At 47.1% G+C, this 24,926-nt stretch overlaps 1 protein-coding gene across 1 annotated transcript in view; it reads right to left on the reverse strand.

The window, feature by feature from the left end:
* Positions 1-2,274: 2,274 nt before the first annotated feature.
* The window catches only part of LOC146197846 (protein madd-4-like), a 261,142-nt gene continuing 238,490 nt past the window's right edge, over positions 2,275-24,926 (reverse strand). Inside the window, exons 12-23 of the mRNA XM_084593100.1 lie at positions 23,982-24,111; positions 22,264-22,474; positions 21,351-21,542; positions 20,500-20,597; positions 17,157-17,353; positions 14,837-14,961; positions 13,084-13,234; positions 7,876-8,036; positions 6,754-6,906; positions 5,988-6,170; positions 5,501-5,651; positions 2,275-3,683 (exon numbers count right to left, since the gene is read on the reverse strand). Of these exons, the coding sequence (XP_084449226.1) occupies positions 3,574-3,683; positions 5,501-5,651; positions 5,988-6,170; positions 6,754-6,906; positions 7,876-8,036; positions 13,084-13,234; positions 14,837-14,961; positions 17,157-17,353; positions 20,500-20,597; positions 21,351-21,542; positions 22,264-22,474; positions 23,982-24,111 (1,862 nt within the window). The 3' untranslated portion in view covers positions 2,275-3,573. The remainder of the gene's footprint in view (positions 3,684-5,500; positions 5,652-5,987; positions 6,171-6,753; positions 6,907-7,875; positions 8,037-13,083; positions 13,235-14,836; positions 14,962-17,156; positions 17,354-20,499; positions 20,598-21,350; positions 21,543-22,263; positions 22,475-23,981; positions 24,112-24,926) is intronic.

Raw genomic sequence — 24,926 nt, forward strand, 5'->3', positions numbered from 1 at the left:
TACCGGATGCAAATGGAATGTACCTAAGTGCTCAAAGATGTGCCTCTTGTTTGCTCACTTTTGCTTCACTTGGAATGTCTCTGTGGGATATTTGGGCATCCTACACGAGCCCATATAGCATATGACACACCTGATTGTTACCACCAATTGAAGGAGGTAAAACAAAGAAATGGCTAAAACAAAGCTGATTATATGACCATCGAAGAAAGAAAAAGAAAAGAAACGATAACAGCTTTTCATCTACCACATCAATAGCCAAACCTTGAAATTCGCATCATTGTTCCCTCGTTTGCGAAAGTAGTCATCGTAGATCTACAAAGGCTTGTATTGTATGTGAGAATATTATTTCAATTCGATGCTAACAAGGATAATAGAATTTTGCCGCAATTGATCGAGTATGTTTTACATAACAGGGGCTATCGTGCACTGTGAAGTTACGGCAACGCTCAGGAAGAAGGAATTCAAATTTTCAGCATTTTCAGAGTCAATGTTGCAAGCGGGTGCAAGACAAGCAAGACTGGTTTGACTTTGCCCAACTATTGTACAGATATTATAGTAAGAGTCCATTGCATTTATACAATTTACTTGAACCAGTGTTGCTGACCCCAGTTTCAGTGGAATAACACAACCTGTAGAAACACCTTACGGCATGCTGACCCTCACTTTTCTAGGACACGGGCCCTATTAAGAAGAAGGAACACGAAGCATCACCAAACGACTACTATCAAAGAAAAAGACTGAGCTTTTAATCTTACTCTGCCTGCAAAGCAAAAACACTGGAAGCCAAAATAGGAAACAAAAATTAGGCCACTGATATGCCACTGTTTGTGTTCATGTAGCATTTAGACTAGCAGATTCTCTACATTGTGTTACCACCTATATGAACTGGGCACCTTGATGCTGGTATGAGCAGACGTGGTAGGAATCGGTATACAAATATTTCTTCCCTTAAATAGTTTGCTGCTCAGACACTTTTTAGCATTTGTTCAGATTTTTTTGTCACTGTAGGGGTATAGGGAAGAAATAGAATTTGGTTTATCAAGATTCATAACTAAGGGTTAAGGAGAGTCGTTAAGAATGTGATCATAGATTTAGAAACTGCAGCTTATGATATATGATGGTAGAGAATGCCACATAATAAAAAAGCAACCTGTTATCCACTTGGTACTTAGGAGATGAGTATAAGTTATTCTGAAAGAACACAGAAGGCAGCCAAGATTTAACTAGAACAATATGTAAGTACACACAATGATGAGTTTGAAATTCAGAAGGGCAACAGTGATTGCAACACAACGTGATCAGTGCAGACTACAAAATCCAGTCCCAGCATTTCATTAGGCACATTTTTAACTTCTTCCGCAGGCACCCGATCTAGCAAACAGCAGCAGCACATTAGCCATATGAACGGTAAGAAAAGGACATGGTGGCATTACAACATAAACTCAAAAAACTATTAAGATGACTGTACGAGAATGCATGACTAAAGAAATGCATTGTCGGAGACACGAAAAGTTGAACTCCTTTCGTGTAACCTCAACCCGTTTTTCTCCAGGAGTAACGCAGTCCGAAATAGAGGCAACATTCAACAAATAGACAGGCATGCAAATTCAACACTCACATTCTAAATTGGCAATAATGACGGCCTAAGTGGTGACAAACTATGTACTGTAATGCATGACAGGCATATTTAAAGAGACAATATAATCATCATAAAGAAACTTTACACAAAACAACAAAATTAAGGTATTATTGCATCTTGTTCGTTTTCAGAGTCAACTATTTCCAGACATGTCATTAACATTTCACTAAATGCAAGTGCTCAGAACTGTTAGCTATAACAATGTAATTCTTTTTTTATGGGAAAGCTGCCAGGTGCATGGCATTGCGAAGCATTGTACTGCATATTTTCTTTTTTGTGTATTGACTATAAGTATCTACAAATAACATTCACAACTCAGAGTTAGACAGCTTGATATCATTGCAGTAAGGTTAGACACCTCACACAAACACCTAAATACAAGTGTGATCTATGCTTTAGATGTTGTAGAACATCTTGAGTCCTTAGCCATAACCAACGTAACTGCTTCGCTGTTTCCTTTATGTCATTAACAAAACTCTTCCCAGCTGACCAAATCTGTCCAAGACAGAGTGTGAATTTTCTTTCAGCCTTATATGATGAGTCCTGGCATTTGTAAGTGTGACCCACTGCAGGATGACTGACGAACACAAGTAAAAAGGCAGTGAGGCTTTAATACATTGTAAAACTCTGCAGATAAAACAAAAAAAAATATGGTTTCAGGTTTTCAGTATGGCACAACTTAAGGTGAATTGGTAGGCTTAACTTAGTAATGTCAAATGGCAATAGTTGATGCAAAATGCAATACCAATATTCATATACCAAATAATGTTGTTCTGGGCTCAGAAAATGGGAAAGCAGCTTGCTCTCACTGTTGACACCAGCGTGCATGTTGTGCAGATTGCATAAAAAGAGGAATTAAAAGAAGCCGTCGTAGATGCAAGGAAAAATGTCCTTAATCCATAAAAAAATTACTTATTTGCATCTAACTCAGCAGCAAAACAAATTTGATATTTTGCCACTTTGCTGTACTGAATGATTAACAGAACCATTGAAACTGTGTCAAGAAATTAACAGTTATACTGATGACAGTCAGCAGCTGTAGTAAAGCAAGTTACTGAAGTCTACATCATTAGCAGTGAAGCTGTGTCAAGAAAGTAGCAGTTATACTGGTGGCAATCAGCAACTGTAGCAAGGCAGCTCAAGCTTGCCGCATAGTGAGGGTTGACTTTTACCTCCGGGCACACAAACGTAGTCTCACATAATGCCTAAAGAGAGAATTTTTATGAGGTTCGCATGAAGGCGACCCACCAAGTTATCAGCCAAGGTGCAAGCCCCTTCTGACGATCGAGTCGTGAGAAAATAATATCAATACGTAATAGCTGTGGACGAATATCAGTATGAGCACTTGATCAGTCCTAGTTCCAACTCATATGAATGGAATTTCTTTCAACTGCGAGCCAACCTTTCCACTGGCTGTAACGCTTTTCTGGTTTTTTGCAAGCAAGAGCTGCTGAGCACCTGGTTCAGGGCAGAATCATGCCAACGCTTTATGGCGCTGCAGCTGGATGGTTCTGGTTACAACTCAGCTATGAGCTCAACTTATCCACTTGCATCATTGATTCATCATGCCATCCGTCATACAAAGCAGGATGAAATCTCCACGAACAGGATGCATGGGACTCCCGCGTCAACATTAACACTTTGTCGCAGACTAAATACTGCAGCGTTTCGGTTTCCTGTACACCATCAGTCCTCAAGCACTCAGGATACTGCCTGCGAATAGGCCATGGACGCAATCATAGTAGGCGCCCTCTGCCAACCGCTGGAGGGAACAAAAGCACACTGTCACCATTAATGGCCAAGATGGTTAGCCAAGCGATTGCAGGGCAATAATGCACAGCCGACTACACCAACAGTTGAAGGCGGGGGCCGCTGGCAAAAACTGATGGCGAAGAGCAGTCATCTGTCGCCCGGCTGAGAGGGAAGGAGGAGGTCTAGCTGCGTTCGCAGGTGGCGCAGCAAAGATCGTGGTAGTTCTTCATGTGGCACATGCGGAACTGGCGGATCATTTGGCAGTTGCGAGAGTGGTCTTCACAGTTCTGCCCTGCTTGGTACCGTGCGGAGAAGAAAAAGAGAGGAAGCCATGGAATGCGATTGTGAGAGTGTCTGACCTTGAAGTACATAATTGTAAATACCAGCACCAGCTCAAAAGATAGCCCTTGTTTCAAATTTGCGTGAAAATTTCTAAATTGCAAAGGGTCATTAGTCGTCTACACTTCATAAGCCAATTGTACTGTACGGCCTATACTGGGTGCTTCAGTGAACATTTTCGAAAATTCCTAAAAGCAGCGAGTTTGGAAATGAAAGCAAATATATATGCAGGAACAAGCTCAGAGGCTCGGCGGACACAGTTCGCTGTAAAGCTATTCTGATTATGCAGCTAATTAACTAAAACTCACTAATCAACTTTTTTTATTTATTACAGTTAGATGGCTGGTCACACCGGAGAGTTCGAAGCCATGAGCAGGACGATGCCATATCAGTTTTTCAAACGAAGGAAACCTCATTTTCTAAAGCTCAGCAGTACGAAGAATTCCGGCGCTTTTTTCCGTACAAAACTAAAACTCAAACCATGAGAGACAACGAAGCGTGATACAGAAGTGATGTCCGGTGATGACGTGGACAGTGCTATCGGTAATTCGAATTGCCTGCTTTACCTCGACGTACGTGTCATGCACTTCATTTCGCTTTGTCACTGTAAAAGAATAACGACCACGCAGTCGGCAATGAGTGGCCTTTACCTTGAACCGTGCACGCTGAGAGGCAGAAGAACTCTACTGTTTCCTACTTAGGGGGAAACTGCGGGAGCGCTGCTGCACTTTGAGAACCGCTGCCGCTGATGACCATCGCGAATAGGCGGCACAGAAGGCTTGGGCGGAAGGAGCAGCCGCCCATGTTTGCATTGCATGTAACTTTTCTGTCGATTCTGGCCGGCTGTCTGCGGCAGCGGTTCGCGAAATGCGGCGACTGCGTGCTTCGGTGAAAAAGCCTAGCTGGACAGGACAAGACGGGGCGAAATACCGGCTGCAGTTCGAACTGAGCGCCGTTGCTGCCGCTCCCTCTGCACACGTCGTCACCAGATGTCGCCTCTGTACCAAGATTCTAGCTAGCGCGTCTCTTGCGTTCAGTTTCGGTTTCGCGCGAGAAAAGGCACTGGATTTCTTCGCGCTGCAAGGCTTAAAAAAAAATCAGTTTTTCTTTTTTTAAAAACTTTCATGATACAGTCTTATTCATGGCTTCTGTCCCCCTATTGGGGCTAGTCACCCAACTGCGATGCTTAAAAAGGTATTTTAAGTTTTTATTTTTTTTATTATCTGGAAAATGAGAAGCTTCGCAGCATATATTGTGATCACTGTGGCAGAAAGTTTGTGATACGTTGTTCTCTATTTTGAACTCACAATTTTCAAGGATATTCGAAAGTGTTGGCTGAAACACCTGGTATGTTGCATGCCATGATAAATGCATTCAGAGAAAAGATGTTACCAGGATATCCTGAAAATGGCCTGACGTGCTGAATGATAATTCCTTTCAGGAAAAAAAGAGTTGCCGAGTTGATAAAGCGTTTGATAAAGATACATAGGTTTCATATTCAAATTTGTGTCAAGTCGACACTCTGGTCAAGTCTTCACGTTTTTTCACCTAAAAGAAGTGTCGCTCTTTATCACACTTCCTTTAGCTTGATTAAGAAATTCTTTGCTCTTTTCATCATTTGTTAAGTCATTGTAAGTTGAGGGCTGATGATGAACAGGTTAATAATTCTATCAAATGCTATTCTACTGCGCAATGGCGGCGCCGCCAATGATGGCTCGTACAAAGCGATGGCGCCCAGCTAAGCTCGCTGAAAGAGTCCTGGTCACTCACTGGCAGCATCGCATGGCGGAGCCTCGCAGCCTTGGAGCACCTCTGGTCGGTCGTGACTGCGACACGAGTCTCCAGCCGGCTTGTCTGTACCATACCAGACGCAGCGCAGAATCCGCGTTCGGAAACCACTCTCTCCGCACGTCGCAGTGCACTGTGAAAAAAAAAAAAAAAAAAGTGTGCCCTGTATTCGCGCGTCCAAGACTAGTGTTAAGCTATGCATGTGTCTTGGCCTTGTTGCAATGCTACGTAACGGAGCAAAACCTTAATGAGGGAAAACTGGCGCATATATGTTACTAAGATAATTAGGCGTTGAAGGATATACACAATATCAAAGGCATCGTAAGCTGCCATCTATTGCAATCATATATCTGGCCATTTTCCTGTCAAGTGACAAGCACAACTCCTGGACAATCTATCATTTTATGCGTCGCAAGGGCGTCTATTGCCGTTCAGATGTACGGCGTTCGGTAATGCCTGGGCTGCTCACCTCGGACCATTCGCCAACCTTCCATACGCCTCTACAGAGCTCACTGAAGCACTCCTGCTGATCCTGAGGTCTCGAGGAAGGGTCGCACTGCTCTTCCCTCACGACGCTGTCGTTACCTAGGCGACAGCTCACCTGGCGTTGCTGGACGGCGCGACTAAGCCCGAGGCAGGGGCCCTCTGAGCACTGAGCAAACAGAAACATAAAATAAAAAGGTAATTTAGAAGGCTCTTTGTGCACTACCCGGTGCCATAATTTTTTTTTTTTTTTTTTTACAATCGACAGAAAATTGCTGTAAAGAATGTCAAGTGAATTACGCGATCCAAAGTTCTTGTTGCGCGTGCATAATTCTATGTGTGATTTTGACTAAAATAGCCTATCTTTTCAAAGTGCGGCCAAGAAGAAGAATGAGTTTAGTAAAGAATACAATTCGTGTCGTCGGCACATATAACCCCCCCCCCCCCCCCGCTCCCCCCCCCCCCCCCCCCCCCCCTGCAAACTATGCGATTTCTGATAGTAATCTTCAAAAAATTACGCTTCGCTATATTGCGGTCTAACTCGATATATTGGTTTGTCCGCCTTTGTTGAAATGCATGTACAAGTGTCAGTGGTTAGTATCGCTCAAAGGGCAGCGAAGCAAAACCGAAAAAAATGGTTCTTCTCGTATCTTTAAGCACTAAAGAAAGGGCGTTTTAATGTAGCTGAAATTATTACATTATACAAGCGGAAACAAGTGAGTTATAAATGTCTCCAGAGAAACGGCATTCACCTCCGACCAGGCGCCCGCCACCCAACGAGGGCAACTTTCGGTGCCGCAGCTCTGAAGGATCTGTGGCTCTTCCATGCCGGCGTCCGTGCACAGCGTTCTGTCCACGGTCTTGGATACGTTGTGCAGACGAACCATGCACTGTGTCACACGGACCTGCGTGTAGAGTACAGATCACCACCTAAGGGGATCAGTTCCAGCGCTCGATGGCAGGGAAGCCAAGGGGTGCGCAACATCTCCAGCCGACGAAAGCAGCGCAAAGGCTGGCACATGTAAAGCTCGTCAAACCACTCCTTCGGCTCGGTAATTTGGAATTTAGTCGTATATGTCGGAATCATGGGAGGATATTTTAAAGATGGATTTGAGTCCATAATTCCACTTTCCCAACTGCAACCTACCTTCTTGCTTTCACGTACTCCCCGTTCTACTTCTTCCTTCACCGTGCAGGAAAGCAAACAAGTCGACGAATGCTGCTCAGAAGTGTTCTTCCTGCCCCTTTGAAAATTGGGATGCTTCTCCTTTAAAACGCTTATAATGTGGCAAAGTAAGCTTGCGGAGCTTCAGCGCGAAAAGCACAAGGGCAACACAGAGACGGGCTCCACAGCTATCGTGAGATATTGCTACAGCGCTAAAAAACACACACACGAACGAAGGTGAAAAGCACAAGGGCAACACACAGACGGGCTCCACAGCTATCGTGAGAGATTGTTACAACGCACGAAAACCACGCGGACGAAGGTGAAAGAGACAGCACGAACGCCGGATCGTGTTGTATCCTACCTTCGTCCGTGTGTTTTTCGTACGCTGTAACAAAATCTCACAATTGTACTAGAAACCAACTAGCCCAGCTTTTCACGCTTAGTGATATATTCCACAGCTAACAGGTTTTGCACATGACAAGGCGTGCGACATTATGTTGGGGACACCGTAACCTATTATGGTGGATATCAAGGACATACAAATGCCCGAGTCTGAATCCGTACAGCTGAGATGCCATACGTGGCTTCAAGCTTGTCACGGGGAAATTTCGGACACTGCTAATGGGTAAATGTGAGATCAGTGCCACCAAGAGAACACTCTTCATGAGGCAACATAATTATGGTGCAGAGATGCGTGCTCACTGACCTGTAGGCCCCCTCCTCCGCATGTTTGGGAGCATAGGGACCAAGGTGTAGTCTCCCACTCAAACTGCAGGTTGTCTGCGTTCCCACGGCCCAGAACGTAGCTATTGTGCATCAGGGCGTCGTCGTCGTCATCCGTGGCCATGCTCTCGGGCTTCACTTGGTCTGCATGAATGTCAAGCAACACGCATAAGCCGAAGCCTTGCGCCTAAAAGTACAGACGGCATTCCGGAAATTGCGGACAGCAGCTCACAGCTGAACCGTTCGCACTGTTCCCGAGGCCTGTTTCAGGACAGGAGGACGGCTTCTTTTGTTATTGTTATTAACGCGAAAGCGTTACTTTGCCATGTTCCCAGATTTCTGTCCGCAGACCGCGTCCGCAAAATCGTGTCCGCAGCAGTTGCGGGTAATTGATAAGTAGTAGAGGTTAATGCGTGGCGTCAATCGATAGAGGCTGGTGTAATGTTGCCTCAGAAAAATAAATATGTCAATAAGTTAATTATGTAATTAACTGTAAATGTTGCCCTGGAGTCTAAAAGTTTCCATTTTTCGTACCAAGATAAATAACAGCAGTACATTGGAGAGTGTTTTTCAACCGGAAGTCCGCTTCTTTTTTTTCTTTTGCATGATACGTCGAATCTGGATATATCGAACTCGAAGAAAATCGTGAACTAGTTCGATATATTGATAATTTGATATACAGACATTGGCTTCAGACGCTTCTTGCGATCGTGAAAAATGATACTGTATTTGTCGCGTAATCAACCCACTCGCATAAAAACCCACCCTCCACTTTTGCCGCCGTGAATTTGAAAAAAAAAAAAGAAAGAAAAGCGTTAGTCCATGGCGCATCCCTACGTTTCGGCCGCCGCATCCACAGCTCCTTTATTGGCAGAGCGGCAAGATGCTGCGCAGCGACAGCATCATGGCGTGTATATCTTTGTCTATACTTTTAATGTAGTTCCTTCGGTGGCAGGGAGCGAACTTGGTAAAGTGCCCGTGATGGCTTGATTGCACAAGCCTAGTTCGATTTATCACGCCGCGCTTGGGGCGGGCGGAGTTCTCTGCCACAAAATCATTGGAAAGCGTGATAGCTGCAAATGCCGTTCGAAGCGAACAATGCTAAAAAGCAGTGTCATGGTCGCAGTTGACCGAGTGCTTTCGCTGATTCATAGATGCAAGAGTGAACGACTCTCGCAAAACAAACAAAAAAAAAACAACAAAGAAAAACATGTCGCTTCTATACCTCCGCTGCCGCCATAGCCTACGCTACGCCGCACATTCAGCACGACAAATGGATGGACGACTCTCTCTCTGTCTCTCACACACACACACATGCCGCTTTTTAACGTCCGCAGCCGCCATAGCCTACGCTACGCCACACGTTCAGCGCGACGACCGCAAACGAAAAAAAAAAAAAAAAAACACCTGTCGCTTCTTAACGTCCGCAGACGCCATAGCTTACGCTGTGCCGCACATTCAGCACGACAATACAAGACACGCATCGAACGCCACCCGCCACACACAGGCAGCGCCTCCTTACACAGGAGGTTCACAACACACACTGGCGAGAGCGTCCGACTTTCTGCCACGGGCCGAGCTGGCTTGTCGGCGCACTGATTGTCCGCGTCCCTGCTGAACTCACCTACTGAGCTCTAGCACGCTGTGCGCAAAGCTCGCAAACAAGATATAAGTAACCCCCCCTCTTACGCACACACCCCCGCACACCTCTCGCACAAGCTCCCTCCTCCGCGAGCCAACGACCGCATTATGACAACCAAAACTTTTCGTACTGTCTCCCAATGTGCGTCCTCTCCCCTTTCACCTCTAACATATCGTTGCGAAAAAGAAGATCGGCAGTGGAGCGAGAGGAGCCCTCGCGCTAGGCCAGCCACTAAATCATCCTTCACCATGTCACCACTCTTTCTCTATGATGTCACCCTGTTTTGCCGTTCTCTTGCTTGTCGGCACGTAACATTTTGGTTGGAGGTGCGGCGTACGTCATTCCTGTCCTCACCTTGGAGCATCGACGCCATCCTTACGCCGGAACCATATCGACCGAGAGCCCTGGGATAACTCCGCGCAGCTTCGCCCCAGCCCTTCCTGCCCAGACCCGACCAACTACCACTGATGTGATCAGGATCGAGGGCAGGTTTCACCGCAGTGGAACCATAAGAAGCAGAGACGACGGACTAGGAGCAGCCAGGGAGGAGAGGCGAAGAAGGACGTTTTATACACTTTTTACATGATGGGATGTTAACAGTAGAAGGAAGAAAAACGAATCTCTCCGTGAAGACAATTTCCACCGCTTAAATATGGTCGGTTGTACCCACTTCCCTAGCTGGGGAAACAAAGTTCAATCGGTGTAGTCCAATCAGTGGGGCAACAGAGATCACTCGGTGTGCTGCCCACTGCCGAGGGGGGTGCTCGAACGTCCTCTCACATTTTTTGGTGGCGAAGGCAAACTTCTCTGGTGTCGATGACGATGTTGTGCTGGTTGTGGAGATCCTGCACCAAGGTGAAACAGCCCACGAAGTCGCCCGCAGACGGTGGTCATTTCTCCCGCGTAATTCCAAGGTCACCCGCCTACTTCGAGAACTCGGCGAGTGGGGTCAAAGCTGTTCGGTGACGCGCCTCTGGTCCATTTAACACAAGGACAGGTTCCCTGCTGTCGCCGCCGGGGACGCCAAGGGGAATTAAGGACCGAAAGGAAGCCCGTCTCCGTCCCGAAGGGGGAGGAGGCGGGGAGGGCCGGATTTGAAGACAAGATGTACACATGAACTGACCAGAGACCATACCAGAGCAAAGACCCGACGAACCGAAAGACAAAAACACGCAACCCCCGCCCAGACGCCCGACGCGACCTCAAGCTATCGGTCCCATGGACGCTTCGGTCGCGTATGGCTGAAGAGTTCCAGAGGGGCGGATCACCCAAGCATCATTATGGTCATTGTCATCGTAGTGGCAAGCCCATCATTCTCTTCTATATTTTCTTGAACATCTACACCGTCACGTCACCACCGACTTCAACGAAGCGATCGGGATGATCGCTCGGTGGTCCCGGGAATTGTGTTGCGAAGAAAATCGGCAGTGGCGCGAGAGGAGTCCTCGCGCCAGGATGTCACCATGTTGTGCTGTTCTCTTGCTTGTCGCCACGTAACAATATTTACTTCTCTGATCTCGCAGTGTGCACCCTCTCCCATCCATATTTACTTCTCTAACGGCAACCAGCACCGGCGACGCTTTTCCTTCCCACCTACTTTCCTCTCCCTTCCTCTCTCGTGGACCCGTTGCTGTGCATCACAGCAAGTACAGTAGATAGGGCCGCGTAACCCCCTCTTTTCAGTTTTTCTCTTCGTTACGACCGTTGTGCCCGATGGGGACTAAGTTACGGAGCGTGCTTTCGTTTGTAGCAGGACGCCGCGCGTCGTCTGTACGTCTCGTAAGATGAAGCGGTGCGAAAGTGAATAAAGCACGACTCACTGAGACCGGGAGCATAGCGTGATCCACTTCGCGGGGCGCCACTGTGCAAGCGTAGGTCGCATGCTTCCCAGCGGCGCGCACAGTTGCCGCGTCGAGCCGACCAGCGCGTGCACACAGTTAGTAATCTAGAAACAAAAATTTAATAAATAACAATAATTAAGTTATAGGGAGAAAAATGAGCATGATAGCTACTGCTAACACCCCGTTTCAAAGGGGACGCTCCTATATTCCATCCATCCATCCATCCACTGCCGGCCCGCTGATCACGCTCAGGAGCTGCGCGCGGAAGCAGACCACGGTAGCAGATGGCGCTTTGCGCTCTCCATTATCGGCTTACAAAAACAAAAACAAAAAAAAAAAAATAAAATAAAAAGGTGGGGAACTGCGTGATTTTTAAAGCCGAATTTCCTCAATTCTTCGCGTCAATATCTTGACAAGATGGACGCGAAAAAAAAAAAAGTTTATTTGGCAAACAAATTTAGGAAACATCTTCCGCAAACGCTATTGCAGTGCGCTTGAAGTTCAAGCTGTGACACCCCTCCAAGTTTATTCCGGCTTCCGTTACGGATACCATTTGGCTGATACCAAACAAAGCAACGCGGGCCCGGGATGTCTACGGTGCCTGCGAAACCTGCAAAGATCAGCCGAATGGCCGCAGATTCCAGTCTCACGGGACCACACCCTGATAAAATATTCGGGATCGCTTACGGCTGGCTTTGCCATCCTGCGCCGCCAGCTGTCGTAGTGTTGGAATTCAGCAACACGATAATTAGTGAAAATCGTGCTACGGACAGCGCACCACCTTCGGGTCTCAAAGATTGCGTCTCACCTGAGTGAGGAAGCGCACTGGAAGCCTTGTCCACGCTCTCTTCCTCGCAAGAAGTGGGTGCTTAGATACGCGCGCAAAACTTTTAGCATATATATATATATATATATATATATATATATATATATATATATATATATATATATATATATATATATATATATATCTATATATATATATATATATATATATATATATATATATATATATATATATATTGCCACCTAGCATTGTTTGTTTTCGGAAGAAGGGATTAATGCCACCTAGCTTTGCCAGGTGGCGCCGCTATGCCTTAAGAGTGCAGTGAACGTGGCGACAACAGTGGCAACAGTGACAGTGCTACATCAGTCACAAAATCCCGTCTCCGCATGTGGTGGACACTCGTCCACCGTTAACTCTTCCTTTTTTTTTCTCTCTCTCTTTCCTTTTTTTCTTTCTTTTTTTTTTTGGCTGGGACGCAGTTTAGTGTCCACCCGTTACAAAGGGTGCAGCCTCAAATCATCATCATCATCATCACCCAACGCATCATCATCATCATCATCAAAGGACAAAGGAGAGTAGGACGCGCTTTTGTTGTGTGCCGCTTCCCCTTGGGATAACCCCCCTTAATTACAGTTCTTACGCGTTTTCGTGTCTGGCCACCGTTCACGGAGTACGTGACAATTTATTGCAATAAGGATGTCACAAAACTTTCCCGGGTATCTTATTTTATTTTACCCACAATTTCGGACGGTGAGCTATCCGTCTTCAGGGTAAAATTTGCACTCAAAAAGGACGGTCCACCGTCCGAAATTGCCGGTAAAATAAAATTTCATGCTACATGCGCATGACTGAATATACGCAAATATAATGAGGGTTGAGATGAAAACACTGCAGACTAAGTTCCGGTCGGAACATGCTTACTACTGCCTCCACCGAGCCTCTTGTGGAAGTCGGAGAGCAGCGTCTGGATGCTGGGGATTGTGGAACCTCCGTGGTGGCTCGCTGCACCCGACCGCGCTGTCGTGTCATCCAGGGTGCCCATGACGTCATGGATTGCTTGCCGGTCGCGGCCCTGGGTCCGCGTGAAAGAATAAGGCAGCTCGCACTTTACAAGCGCTTTTCCCGTAACGCACACCACTTCCTTGCCTAAGCAGCCAGGTTTACCTATTTTGCTCACTTGTTGATAAATAAAATATAAAATTAGGTAATTTATAATTGAAGCAGCGAGTTGTACAAAGCGTGCAGTGCTGTGTGCTGAACGCGCATATTCGAAACTTTTTCAGGCATACTCACTATCCTCTTTTTTTTGGAGTCAGCAGTTTACAAACACCACACACAGGCAAATGACATATAAAGAGAACAACGACCATGCTTGAAGGTCGAGAGATGTAAACTTTCAAAAAACAGAATCGCAAGTTTAATAAAAGTGTATTTTTTCTGTTGATTTGTTTGCAGAAAAATACTAAAAACATTCTGGGGAAAGACGAGAATGTGCAGTTTCATTACTCAATTCTCACTTAGTTTGTGAGAAATAAGTGAAGTATTATACAAGTGACAAATACCAATATATACCTGCAGCGAGGCGATTACGCTGCCAAGAAAAAAAAAAACAAGCAAAAGAAAACGAATTTTCTCAATTTTAATGACCTTTTCAGGCACTTAATTACATCTGTATTAGGCCATGAACCATAAGAAGTATCCGAGAACAGAACACTTTAAATGACAGAAATAAAGCGTGGACATGCAACTAAGGTACGCGTGTTCCACGGTGTCACGAGTGAGGTTTTTTACATCATTAGCTGCATTGCTCGCAGTCTTGAAGGTCATCTGTGGTTTGGATTTGACCACTAAAGGAAGGTGTGGCTATGATATTATACCACGTGACTCGCCGCCATCACATCTTTGCGCTTCGCAGTCACGTCCGCGGTTGCGCCGACCACTTCTATGGTTGACATCGAGATATGGCCCGGATCATTCCCAAAACTCGACTTCGTCCGATCTGAACCAAACTCGATGTCCAACCTGATTCGGCTGTGGCGAACACAATATGGTGACCCTAAAATTTGGCACAGATCGCCCCCGAAATTTGACCCCGTCCGATTTGGGCTAATAGAGCTATGGCGAACTCGATGATGACCTTCAAATGTACCTCTAGCCACTTCCAAATTTGACTCCGTTCGAGTTGGGCAAAAACCGATGTCCATGCCAAATTTGGCTACAGCGAACACGATGGTGACCTCCAAATTTAGTCCAGACCACCCAATAATTTGTTGCAGGCCCCTCTCATCTAATGCTGGATTCGGTGCGGCACTGTCGAAGCGTGTTAAATTTTTTTTTTATTGCCATTCATAAATAAACAAAGCCCCGTGTAGAAAATGGGTATGCGCGGCGAAATCCTGTTAAGCTTATGATGATACGCGGGGAGCATAAAAGTCAATAGTAATTATTTATGTGTTCAGGAGGAACAATGGTTTAATGCTGAACCTTTCGCTTGCAATGTGCGCGCGAGTGCTTCAGTTGCTTGTGCTACATACAAATCTCTTGTCTGAATAAAAAAAAGATAACACGAAAGCAACCATAAATAGAGGCGGTCGGAAATGGTGAATGTATGTAAAATATTTTGGCACAGTTTCATCTGCTAATTTATCAGCTTCACCTGAGGAAGCTACCTTACCTTATGCCCCTTTTTGTTCTTCACGTCATCAATGCCGTTGATGAAGGCGGGCAAGTCAACTCCTTTCGGACGCTTCCCACCAATTCCTCGCAGGTCTTTAGAATTGAATGTCTCTTGGTCCACGCCTGTAGGAAAGTTTATTTAATGTATGAATATTGATCGCAGCGGACATCACTGCTTGCACCTAAATGAGGTAGTGCGTAGGATATCGAGCATGCTATATTGAACTATAAGTAGCCTAAATGCGGCCAAGCCCCGCCGTGGTGGAGATGTGGTTAGGGCGATTTACTGCTGCACACAAGCATGTGGGATCGAATCACGGCCGCGGTGGCCGCTTTCCGATGGAGGAGAAAAGCACGTGACCCCGCCGGCGTGGTTCAGTGGTAAGACGCCCGACTACTGTGCCGGAGTACCCGGGTTCGATCCCGACCTCGGCGGCTACGTTTCGATAGAGGCGATACGAAGAGGCGTCCGTGTGCTGTGCGATGTCAGCGCACGTTAAAGAACACCAGGTGGTCGAAATTACCCTGTAGCCCTCCACTATAGCGCTTCTTTCTCTCTTTCCGCTTTCACTCCCATCTTTTATTTCGCTTACGGCGAGCTTCACGTGTCCATGGAGAAAAGTGTGACGCCTTTCCTTTCCTGTAACCCAATTATTATAATTATTGACCTTGACTAGGCCACCTTTTGTAGCGAGAGCTACACTACGCCAGCCACTTCGCCTCTTCGCTGTGATCACACTTTCTTCGTAGTCTTCGCCGTGATCGCACTGACATTGAGCCGTTGCCTAACAACCGCTAGAAGAAGAGGTCGTGGGAAGCGGTTGCTGGCATGGCCGAACGCTAACTGGACGTAAGCAGGACTGGTTTTGGCAGGAGCTGCTAACTCGGGCCTCTGCTTTCATATGGGAGGATGATGTGACAATCAGCCTGCCAAAACTTTTCCATTCACGTTATCCCTAGGCCACGCAAGGCACGGTCATACGGCTCGGTTAAAGCAGGGCTTTATATGTTGGCTGGTAGCTTACGCTACCGCGTCATCACGGAGGTGGGAGTGAAAGCAGAGAGAAAGAGGTGCTGTAGTGGAGGGCTTCGGACCACCGCGCAACAGACGCTTTTGCCTCATCGCACTTCAGTGGCCAAAAGTGTCCCCTGAAACCATAGAGTTAATTACTATGTGCAAAAATCGTGTCTCTACTTTCAAACAAACCTAATCGTAGTCATGCAGATAGCTCTCGCGTACCTTCAGGTATAACGACAAGCTCAACCACAGCTATTTTTTAGAGCGCAGCTCTTCGGCGCCCGTTCCTGGGTTTCGCGTCGTCGTCGTCGTCGTCGTCGCCGCCGGCGTTGTCCCTCGTAATCAGCTCCACTTTCACTTCCACCTTCTTTCTTTCCCTTACGTCACGATTCAGGTGTCCACAGAAACAAGTGTGACAACTAGATACTGCGCCTTTCCATTCCTGTGAACCAATTATGAAAGGCACGCCTCAGAGCTCAAGTGGAAGACGTGACCACACATGGTACTCACTGCGAAAATAATTCATGAATAATGCGACCGCCCACACAGAACTGCAGGGTAACATAAGCAGTAACCGATAATTCACACACTCACAAAAAAAAAGCATCATATTTTGATGTAGTCTGCGTATATAGAGCTAGTTTCACAGTCCGGATCTCTAGCCGATCGTCCCTTGGCTTTCGAGGAAGGCCTGGCCCGGATCTGGACCGCCCTCGTTTTCCTTTAAACATACTGCTAGAAATTCAATGAGACGCTTGCTAACTTTGGCTACAGCGTTTTCAAGTCAGTTTAAGATATTTGAGAAGGTTCTTTCTTCTCGTTTGCAGCTTGTGGCATTAGTCTCTTCGCCGCGCAACGTTCCCACGGGCCCACGCGCTGCCTCCCGCAACCTCCCGATAACTTAATTGCTCTCTTCATTTCTCCGACCACAGAGCTTCCTTCATGACAGTCAAGAACTGTTAGTGGAGAGTTTTTTGAAGGAATATGTGTGAAAAATAAAACAGTTGTCTGTAATTGCATATACATGTCTTGCTCGAAATCTTTCCCTCAATCTATCGAAAAAGGTGAAACAGCTGATGAGCTGCGCTCAAATTTTGCATTAGGAAGTAACGTAATCGTCGACAAATTTTTTTTCTCGCTCTCTCTCACTTCAACCTTCCTCTCTTCTATTACAGTGCGGTTCAGGTGTCCACGTAGATATGTGAATTTCCTATGAACCAATTTAATTTTTTTTTTTTTTTTTTTACAATTCTCAACCCCTTCTTTGATAAAGAAAACGTCTGCGAAGGGCCACTCTTACCCTTGGCTGCTGGAGACTCGGAGGCGAGAGGCTTGACGGACAGAATGAGCTGCCCCGTGGAGGTGCCCGTCGAGCAGACGTAGACGCCCGAGTCGTCGAAGTCCATCTTGCGGATGCGCAGCGCCCCCTTGCGCGAGACGGCGACACGACGGGAGGATGCCTTCACGGGCGCGCCGTCTTTCAGCCACTTTACCCGACTGCAAGACCGGTGGCGACAAAAGAGGTAATCGCTTTAAGCTTTCGAATTTAAAAAACAAGGTGCCTGTTGGAAAGGATCTGAGCCTATGCTGAGGCGCCTTATGAATGTCAATGTCCATTGAAGATTTTTCTGTTTAGAACTGCCTTTCTATAGATTAATGATGTTGGGCTTTTTAGGGCGATAGCTCTACTGTTAGCATTCTTTAAGGTCGAGTGATTCCGCGAATCGTAAACAGACGGCGGTCACCATGGCAACGGCATGAACACATCGCCGTACCACGTGACGTAAAACGGACGCGTAGCTAGAGTGTCGATTCTGCCCTACATTTTCGTTTCACTATATATAGCCCAGTCTGGCCGGCATCGGCCCCGCCGCAGTGGTTAAGATGGCCGAGTACAGTGCCGGAGTACCCGGGTTCGATTCCGACCGCCGGTGGCTGCATTTCGATGGAGGCGAAACGGAGAGGCGTCCGTGTGCTGTGCGATGTTGTTGTTGTTGTGGCTGTAGGAAGAAGGAAACGAAAATGCACGGGCCTGCTAATGGCTCTGTTGCTGAGCCACCTCCGCTGCCTCGTGCAGACAGAAGAGAAAATAAAGAAGAAAGAGAAGAGGGAGAGAAAGACGCGCGCCGCAACAGCCGTCGTCCACCACTGCAACAATGGCGGGTGCAATGACGGCCTACAACAGATAAAAATTCTGCGACAGGCTAGCCCCCACCGCAAGCGGCGGTGACCCACCTGTCCCAGCCCCATCAGGGGAGTACCCGCGATGCCAGTGCACGCTAAAGATTCCAGGTAGTCGTAATTATTCCGGAGCCCTGCATTACAGCACCTCTTTCTCTTTTTCCAGTTTCAGTCCAACATTGCTGTTGTTGTTGTTGCGACTGAAGGAAGAAGTCCTCCACTACGGTTCCTCTTTCTCTCTTTCCGCTTTCATTCCCACATTCCTCCCGTCCCCAACGGCGCGGTTGACGTGTCCACAGAAAACAAGTGAGACAGTTACCGCGCCTTTCCCGTCCTATAAACGAATCAGTTTTTTTTTTTTTTTGAACGAAGAAGGAAAAGAAAATGCACGGGCCTGCTACTGGCTCTGTAGCTTAGCCACCTCCGCTATCTCATGCGGACAGAAGAGAAAATAGAGAATAAAAGAAAAAGAAGAGGAAGGCAAAGATGCGCGTCGCCACAGCCCTAGTTCACCACCGAAACGATAGTAGGTGCAATGACGAACTACAACAGATAAAGATATGGTGGCAGTCTAGCCCCCACCGCAAGTGGCAGTGACCTACCAGTCCCAGCCCCATAGGGCCAGGAGCAGCCACCCCTCAACCCCCTCCCAATTCCTCCCCTTGCGGTGTGGTTCAGGCGCCCAGGGAACACTACGGCGCGGTTGCGGTGTCCACAGAAAAATAAGCGAGACAGTTACCGCGCCTTTCCCTTCCTATAAATAAATCAGTTTTTTTTAAGTGTGACAGATACTGCCCCTTCTCTTTCCGTTAAACCGATTTAATAATAATAATAATAATAATAATAATAATAATAATAATAATAATAATAATAATAATAATAATAATAATAATAATAATAATAATAATAATAATAATAATAATAATATTGTTATTATTATTATTATTATTATTATTATTATTATTATTATTATTATTATTATTATTATTATTATTATTATTATTATTATTATTATTTGTTTGCAGTAAAGGAAAGGCGCAGTATCTATCACTTTTCCTGTGGACACCTTAACAGTGCCGTAAGGGTAGGGAGGGAAGTGGAAGCGGAAATAGAGAAGGGGGTGCCGTAATGAATGTCTCCAGAGTAATTTTGATTACCTGGGATCTTTAACGTGTACTGACATCGCGGTCTCCCCTGATGGGGCAGGTAGATCATGTCACCGCCGCTTGCGGTGGGGACTAGCCTGCCACTGAATCTTTATCTGTTGTAGGCCGCCATTGCACCCGCCATCGCTTGTTGTTGCGGCGCGCATCTTTCTCTCCGTCTTCCTTTTCTTTCTTCTCTCTTTTCTGTCTGCACGAGGCAGCGGACTTTTCTGTCTGCACGAGGCAGCGGAGGTGGCTTAGCTGCCCCTCCGGGGTGGTGCAGTGGTAAGACGCCCGACTACTGTGCCGGAGTACCCGGGTTCGAACCCGACCTCGGCGGCTGCGTTTCGATGGAGGCGAAACGAAGAGGCGTCCGTGTGCTGTGCGATGTCAGCGCACGTTAAAGATCCCCAGGTGGTCGAAATTACTCCGTAGCCCTCCACTACGGTTCCTCTTTCTCTCTTTCCACTTTCACTCCCACTTTCCTTTCCCCCTTATGGCGCGGTTGCGGTGTCCACAGAAAACAAGTGAGACAGTTACCGCGCCTTTCCCTTCCTATAAGAAAAAAAAAGGTGGCTCAGCTACAGAGCCAGTGGCAGGCCCGTACATTTTCTTTTCCTTCTCCCTACAGCCACAACACCAACAAAATACTGACATCGACCCGGGTTCAAACCCGACCTCGGCGGCTGCGTTTCGATGGAGGCGAAACGAAGAGGCGTCTGTGTGCTGTGCGATGTCAGCGCACGTTAAAGATCCCCTCGTGGTGTTCGTCTCTCGCTCTTGTGTCCTCGTCTTTTGCTGCGCTATAGTGTATTGGAAAGATCCCCAGGTGGTCGAAATTACTCCGTAGCCCTTCACTACGGCTCCTCTTTCTCTTTCCACATTCACTCCCACCTTCATCCCTTCCCTTACGGCGCGGTTCAGGTGTCCACAGACTCAAGTGTGACAGATATTGCGCCTTTCCCTACCTGTGAACCAATTAAATACTGACATCGCACAGCACAAGGAGTGAGTGAGTAACGACTTTATACCACAGGAGAAAGGGGCAGTAGGGAAAGAGGGATGTGAAGCCTCTGTTTCGCATTCATCAAATTTACATGAGCTGCAGAAATAAAATACCGGAGACCCGAAATTAGGCCGCCGATAGCGGAATAGTCAACGCGCATAACCTTTTCTCGTAACCAATTTCATTGCCCTCACTCCACGTGCCTCTGCTCTTTCCAAGTCCAGGATGTAGACACATGAAAGCCTCCTCTGAACATCCTCACCAATAACGGCCGTATGAGAAATACCCCCGGAGGCTATTCGAGTGCTTGCCTGATGTCGGTGGAAGCGTTGACGACGGCACCCGGACAACGCATCTTGAGCGTCGTTCCCCGGTACACGGACGCTGCTCCTTCGGCGGTCAGCGACACCTGGGGGCCCACAGAGGAAGCGAGCGAATCCTTGTAAATGAGTGCGTGTGGTCATTTCCGAAAGAGGGCTGATTCGGGGGCTCGATGGTTAATCCTTACTAAAAGACAGAAAACTGCGCCGGAAAACGGCACTAGCTGAGGAGGTCTTCTTTGTTTGTCCCGTCTTTTACTACGAATGTCACAAGTAGCACCTGAATACTAGAATACGGCGTAATCGCGGTGACACGTAAAAGATGCGTCCGACCAATTCAACCTAGTACGCCGCCGTGATCTAGAAATGGCTGTCCTCAAGGCATAGTAACCCTTTGCAAAAGTATGGCACTAAAATACTCACTCAGATGCAGGTACGATGTACATGCAAAATTTCAGTGTCAAAAAACTAGTGCGTCTTGTCCGTAATGAACTGCGTTTACTGCCATCTCGGCTCGAACATAGGCGTACATGCGAAGGCACAGCGCTTGGGAAACGGTTTCCCGTGCAATTTGCCGAGTTAATCCCGAAAAGCGAGTCATATTACCACTCGCAAAATTCGCGATACTGAAATTCTGTGCAACAAGCTGACATGAAATGCGGCTTCCCAGAATTCTGTATGAAAAAAAAAAAAAACTCAGCAAGACTACATTGAGCAATTAAATAATTTGCTGTCATTACTCGCTACGTTGCCATGGGCGACATAAGAAACTTTCGCTTCTGCCATAAGTGGTGAGAACTTATGGCAATCCTGATCAAGTGAGAGGATGTCGACACAGTCACCTTGCGTTCGGGCCCTCCCTGCACGGAGGCCTTGAGACCCCGGCACGGCTTCGAGTTGCAGGGTTTGACGGCACGCGGCTTTCTCCGTGACGCACACTTGGACGGAGGAAGTTCGGCCACGCTGCCGTACGCCAGCTCCCTTTGGCAGCGAATCTTGCGGGTCTTCACTCCACCGTCGCAGCTCTTGGAGCACTGCAACCATTCAGTTTTGTTCGTAAGCAAAAATTGTAAAACAAAGTAACGCCCGCCTCTATACTTCATACATTTCGCGCTCGTTTACTCATGTTCTTCCGTTCTCGCAACCCATGGCGATCAAAGAGCTATATATTTTCTGCATATTCGCTGTGTGCAGCCCAATCAATGCACGAGTCGGCTCGTTTCCGGGGCCATCTGTTCTCTCTAGTCGAGACGAGCTATTGCTTTTTAGACGCCCTTTCATTCGCACTGCACTGTGCTCTCTATTCTCTAATTCCCCGCCGCGGTGGCTCAGTAGTCAGGGCACTTGACTACTGAGTTAGGCCGCCCAGGCTTGACGTCGACCGCGGTGGAGCCGCCTTTCGACGGAGCCGAAACGCGAACCGCCCGTGTACTGCGCGATGCCCGTTAAAGGACCACGGGTGTTCGAAATCATCCGAAGCCAGCGTCCGTACGGGGTCCCTCATAGTCCGAGTCGCTTTGGGACATTAACTCCACAAGCCAAATAATCAATACTCGGTTGTCGCACTGACTGCAGCTTGCGCGTAAAGATGTATACACTTACCAAAGTTCGTCAATGCTCACAATGGTTGAAGGACCCCGACAACACCGAGGCACCAAAAGGTGGCCGCCGCCTACCGCGATATAATGTGCGGTATCTTCTCTTCGCCCTACCTTCACTTCACGGAGTGGTTTAGGTGTCCAACTCGTGACCCACCTTGGTCCACTTGTCTGGTTTCCATCGCGCCACGCAGTCGACCAGGTTGCACATTCGCCGTTCCAGCGGCCTGGGCTGCGGACAGTGACCGTCGGGGACGACGAGTGTGTTTCCTACGCCCCTGGTCACCTCGTGCACGCACTGCACTGAGCGCCACTGCGAGCCGCCGCCGCAAGGCTTAGTGCACGCCGTGAAGTCGGACGTGTTCCACCTGCGCGTGAAGATAGAGACCCCCGTGTGCCGCGGCAAACAGTTCGCCGTTCGGCGAAGCGATACCAAACTAGCGTTACCGCAAATAAAACATAATAAAAGTATATATTAGACGCAAGCTCCAACATCGCCGCCTAGCATTCGGGAGGTACGGGGTTCGATCCCCAGTGCCACCGGGTACCCACCGGTTTCCAATGGGTACAAGATTTCCCCCGGCCTGGTGCTCGGCTCATCTGGGGTGAAATGCTCGGGAAAAAGGGCCATGAACCAAAATCCAGGTTCAAGAACAAAAAAAATATATATATATATATATATATTAGATACGTACGTAAGCGATTGATTAGTTAATAAGGTTATTTTTCTAATTTGCTTAACCTTGACGTTAGACACTAAAAGTGATCTACAAAGTTGAAGAGCACCTTGAAAAACTCGCATTGCATATATTGGCGGAAATGAAAGTCGAACGTTTTTCAAGCTCCAAAGTGATCCCGCAAATATGAAAGATCACATGACTAATGCATCCTCGCGTCACGAATGCGCTGCTCTCAACCATGGCTTGAATGAACGAAGTCAGCTGCGGCCATGGCTTCGTGTTCCCGTTTGCAGCAGCAGGCCAATATGAATGCAATGGTTTTTTTCGCCCTCGTGAACCAGTTGGCACATGTGGCGGTGCAAGTTGAAGCGAGCGCGGTGAGCTGGCTGAGAGGGCTGCAGCCATCGCCAAATTATGAGCCTAACACTGCAACCTTCCTTCGAGACACGGCCGCAGTTGATTTTGGTTCGCTCGATACATGGTTGAAAGCAGAGAAATCGTGGCACGCGCTAGTGACGTCATTTCTTTTTGAACCCGCGTGCTTTCTTTAAAGCTTCGAAAAAAGATACACGTGGGGTAATCTTATTCGCAAATATATATAGAATGAGGGTTTCTGAAGGTGTTCTCGAACTTTGCAAATCACATTCATTGTTTAAAGTCAATATTAAGCAAATTAGAAGGATTAACATAACTAGCTAATTATTTATTTTCGAAACAAAAAACTGCTTGTGGTGCGCAAGACGGCTGGTAGCTGTATGCAACTGATTTCCCTAGCCTGCATTAAATATTTTTTAAAAAACTTAATCCCATCATTTTTGGCGGAACCTGAAGCGAAAAAAAAAAAGACAGGGACGTGAGAGACACACAGGAAGCAGCGCCGAAAATGAGCAAACTCGAAAATGACCAAATATATATATATATATATATATATATATATATATATATATATATATATATATATATATATGGGGTTAACACTAACACTTATCTATTCTACATGTCGTTGGTTTGTATCCCTCTGGCAAACTAGCCTCCAACGTGACTAGCAGATGGATGCTACATGGGAGGCGAAGTGCCTCCGTCGCAAATGTGATATGAAATCTTTTAGACCAAGCGCGCTGCACACACTTCTCGTAAAATGAAAATGACCTCCCGGGAACGCGCACCCGCCAGTTTCGCACACCATAGTAGCTACCTCGGAGGGCAGGGCTTGTTGTTGCACGTCTGGGTGATGGTCTCTGGCTTCTCCCTGATGTCACACATGACGTAGCTCACCGGCACGTCGTCCTCGTTGCGTACGCACTCCACCAGCGATTCGCGGATGCCTGCACATACATGCAGGTTGCTTTGTACAACAGGCAGCGCGTCGTGATGCCCTGGCACTTGTCAAACGTTATCCTCCCATATGGAGCTGCGCATTAGGCGGGTGTCACTGGTTTGTTGCCAATGTTTTCCTTGGGCAGCGATCACTCCAAAGTTTTGGAACGAGAACTGCCTAATGATGGCCTCGCACTGTGCCGAGTGTTCAGCAGTAATAAGAATCCAGTAGAAGGAAAGCAAGTGCAGGTGATGCTGTTACTGCTCAAAAAGGAGCGAAAAAAAATCGGGGGCTCTTTATCTCCACCTTTAAGGACGACGGCATTAATAGTTCCCCTGTGTCGGATCCCCTTGCGGATTCTCGCACATACATTTTGCTTCTTCCCTAATCGCTAAAACGTTAATTTCTGCCTCTCAAATATATACTCATTAGTTAGTTCAGTTGAACTGAACTTAAGGACGACGGCATTAATAGTTCCTCTGTGTCGGATCCCCTTGCGGATTCTCGCACATACATTTTGCTTCTTCCCTAATCGCTAAAACGTTAATTTCTCCCTCTCAAATATATACTCATTAGTTTACAGTAATAAGCTGCCACATTATATGAAAACCCGCCCAACACAGGCATAAATCCTCGATTTAAACATGTCATACGAACACCCTTGTGCGCCCGAGGAGAAGATGTATGTCTCACTCCAGGCATCCCGGAGGGTCCATTCTCATTTGACCATCTCAAAAGAGAAGCCCTAGTTGGCAGCTCGTGTCAGATAAGTCATGGGTTTCATGAAGTCACACAACCCAACGACCAATCAGTGCCCGGCCA

Source organism: Amblyomma maculatum, chromosome 2, assembly GCF_055883805.1.
Source record: "Amblyomma maculatum isolate TAMU_Amacu chromosome 2, ASM5588380v1, whole genome shotgun sequence".
Lineage (NCBI taxonomy): Eukaryota > Metazoa > Arthropoda > Arachnida > Ixodida > Ixodidae > Amblyomma > Amblyomma maculatum.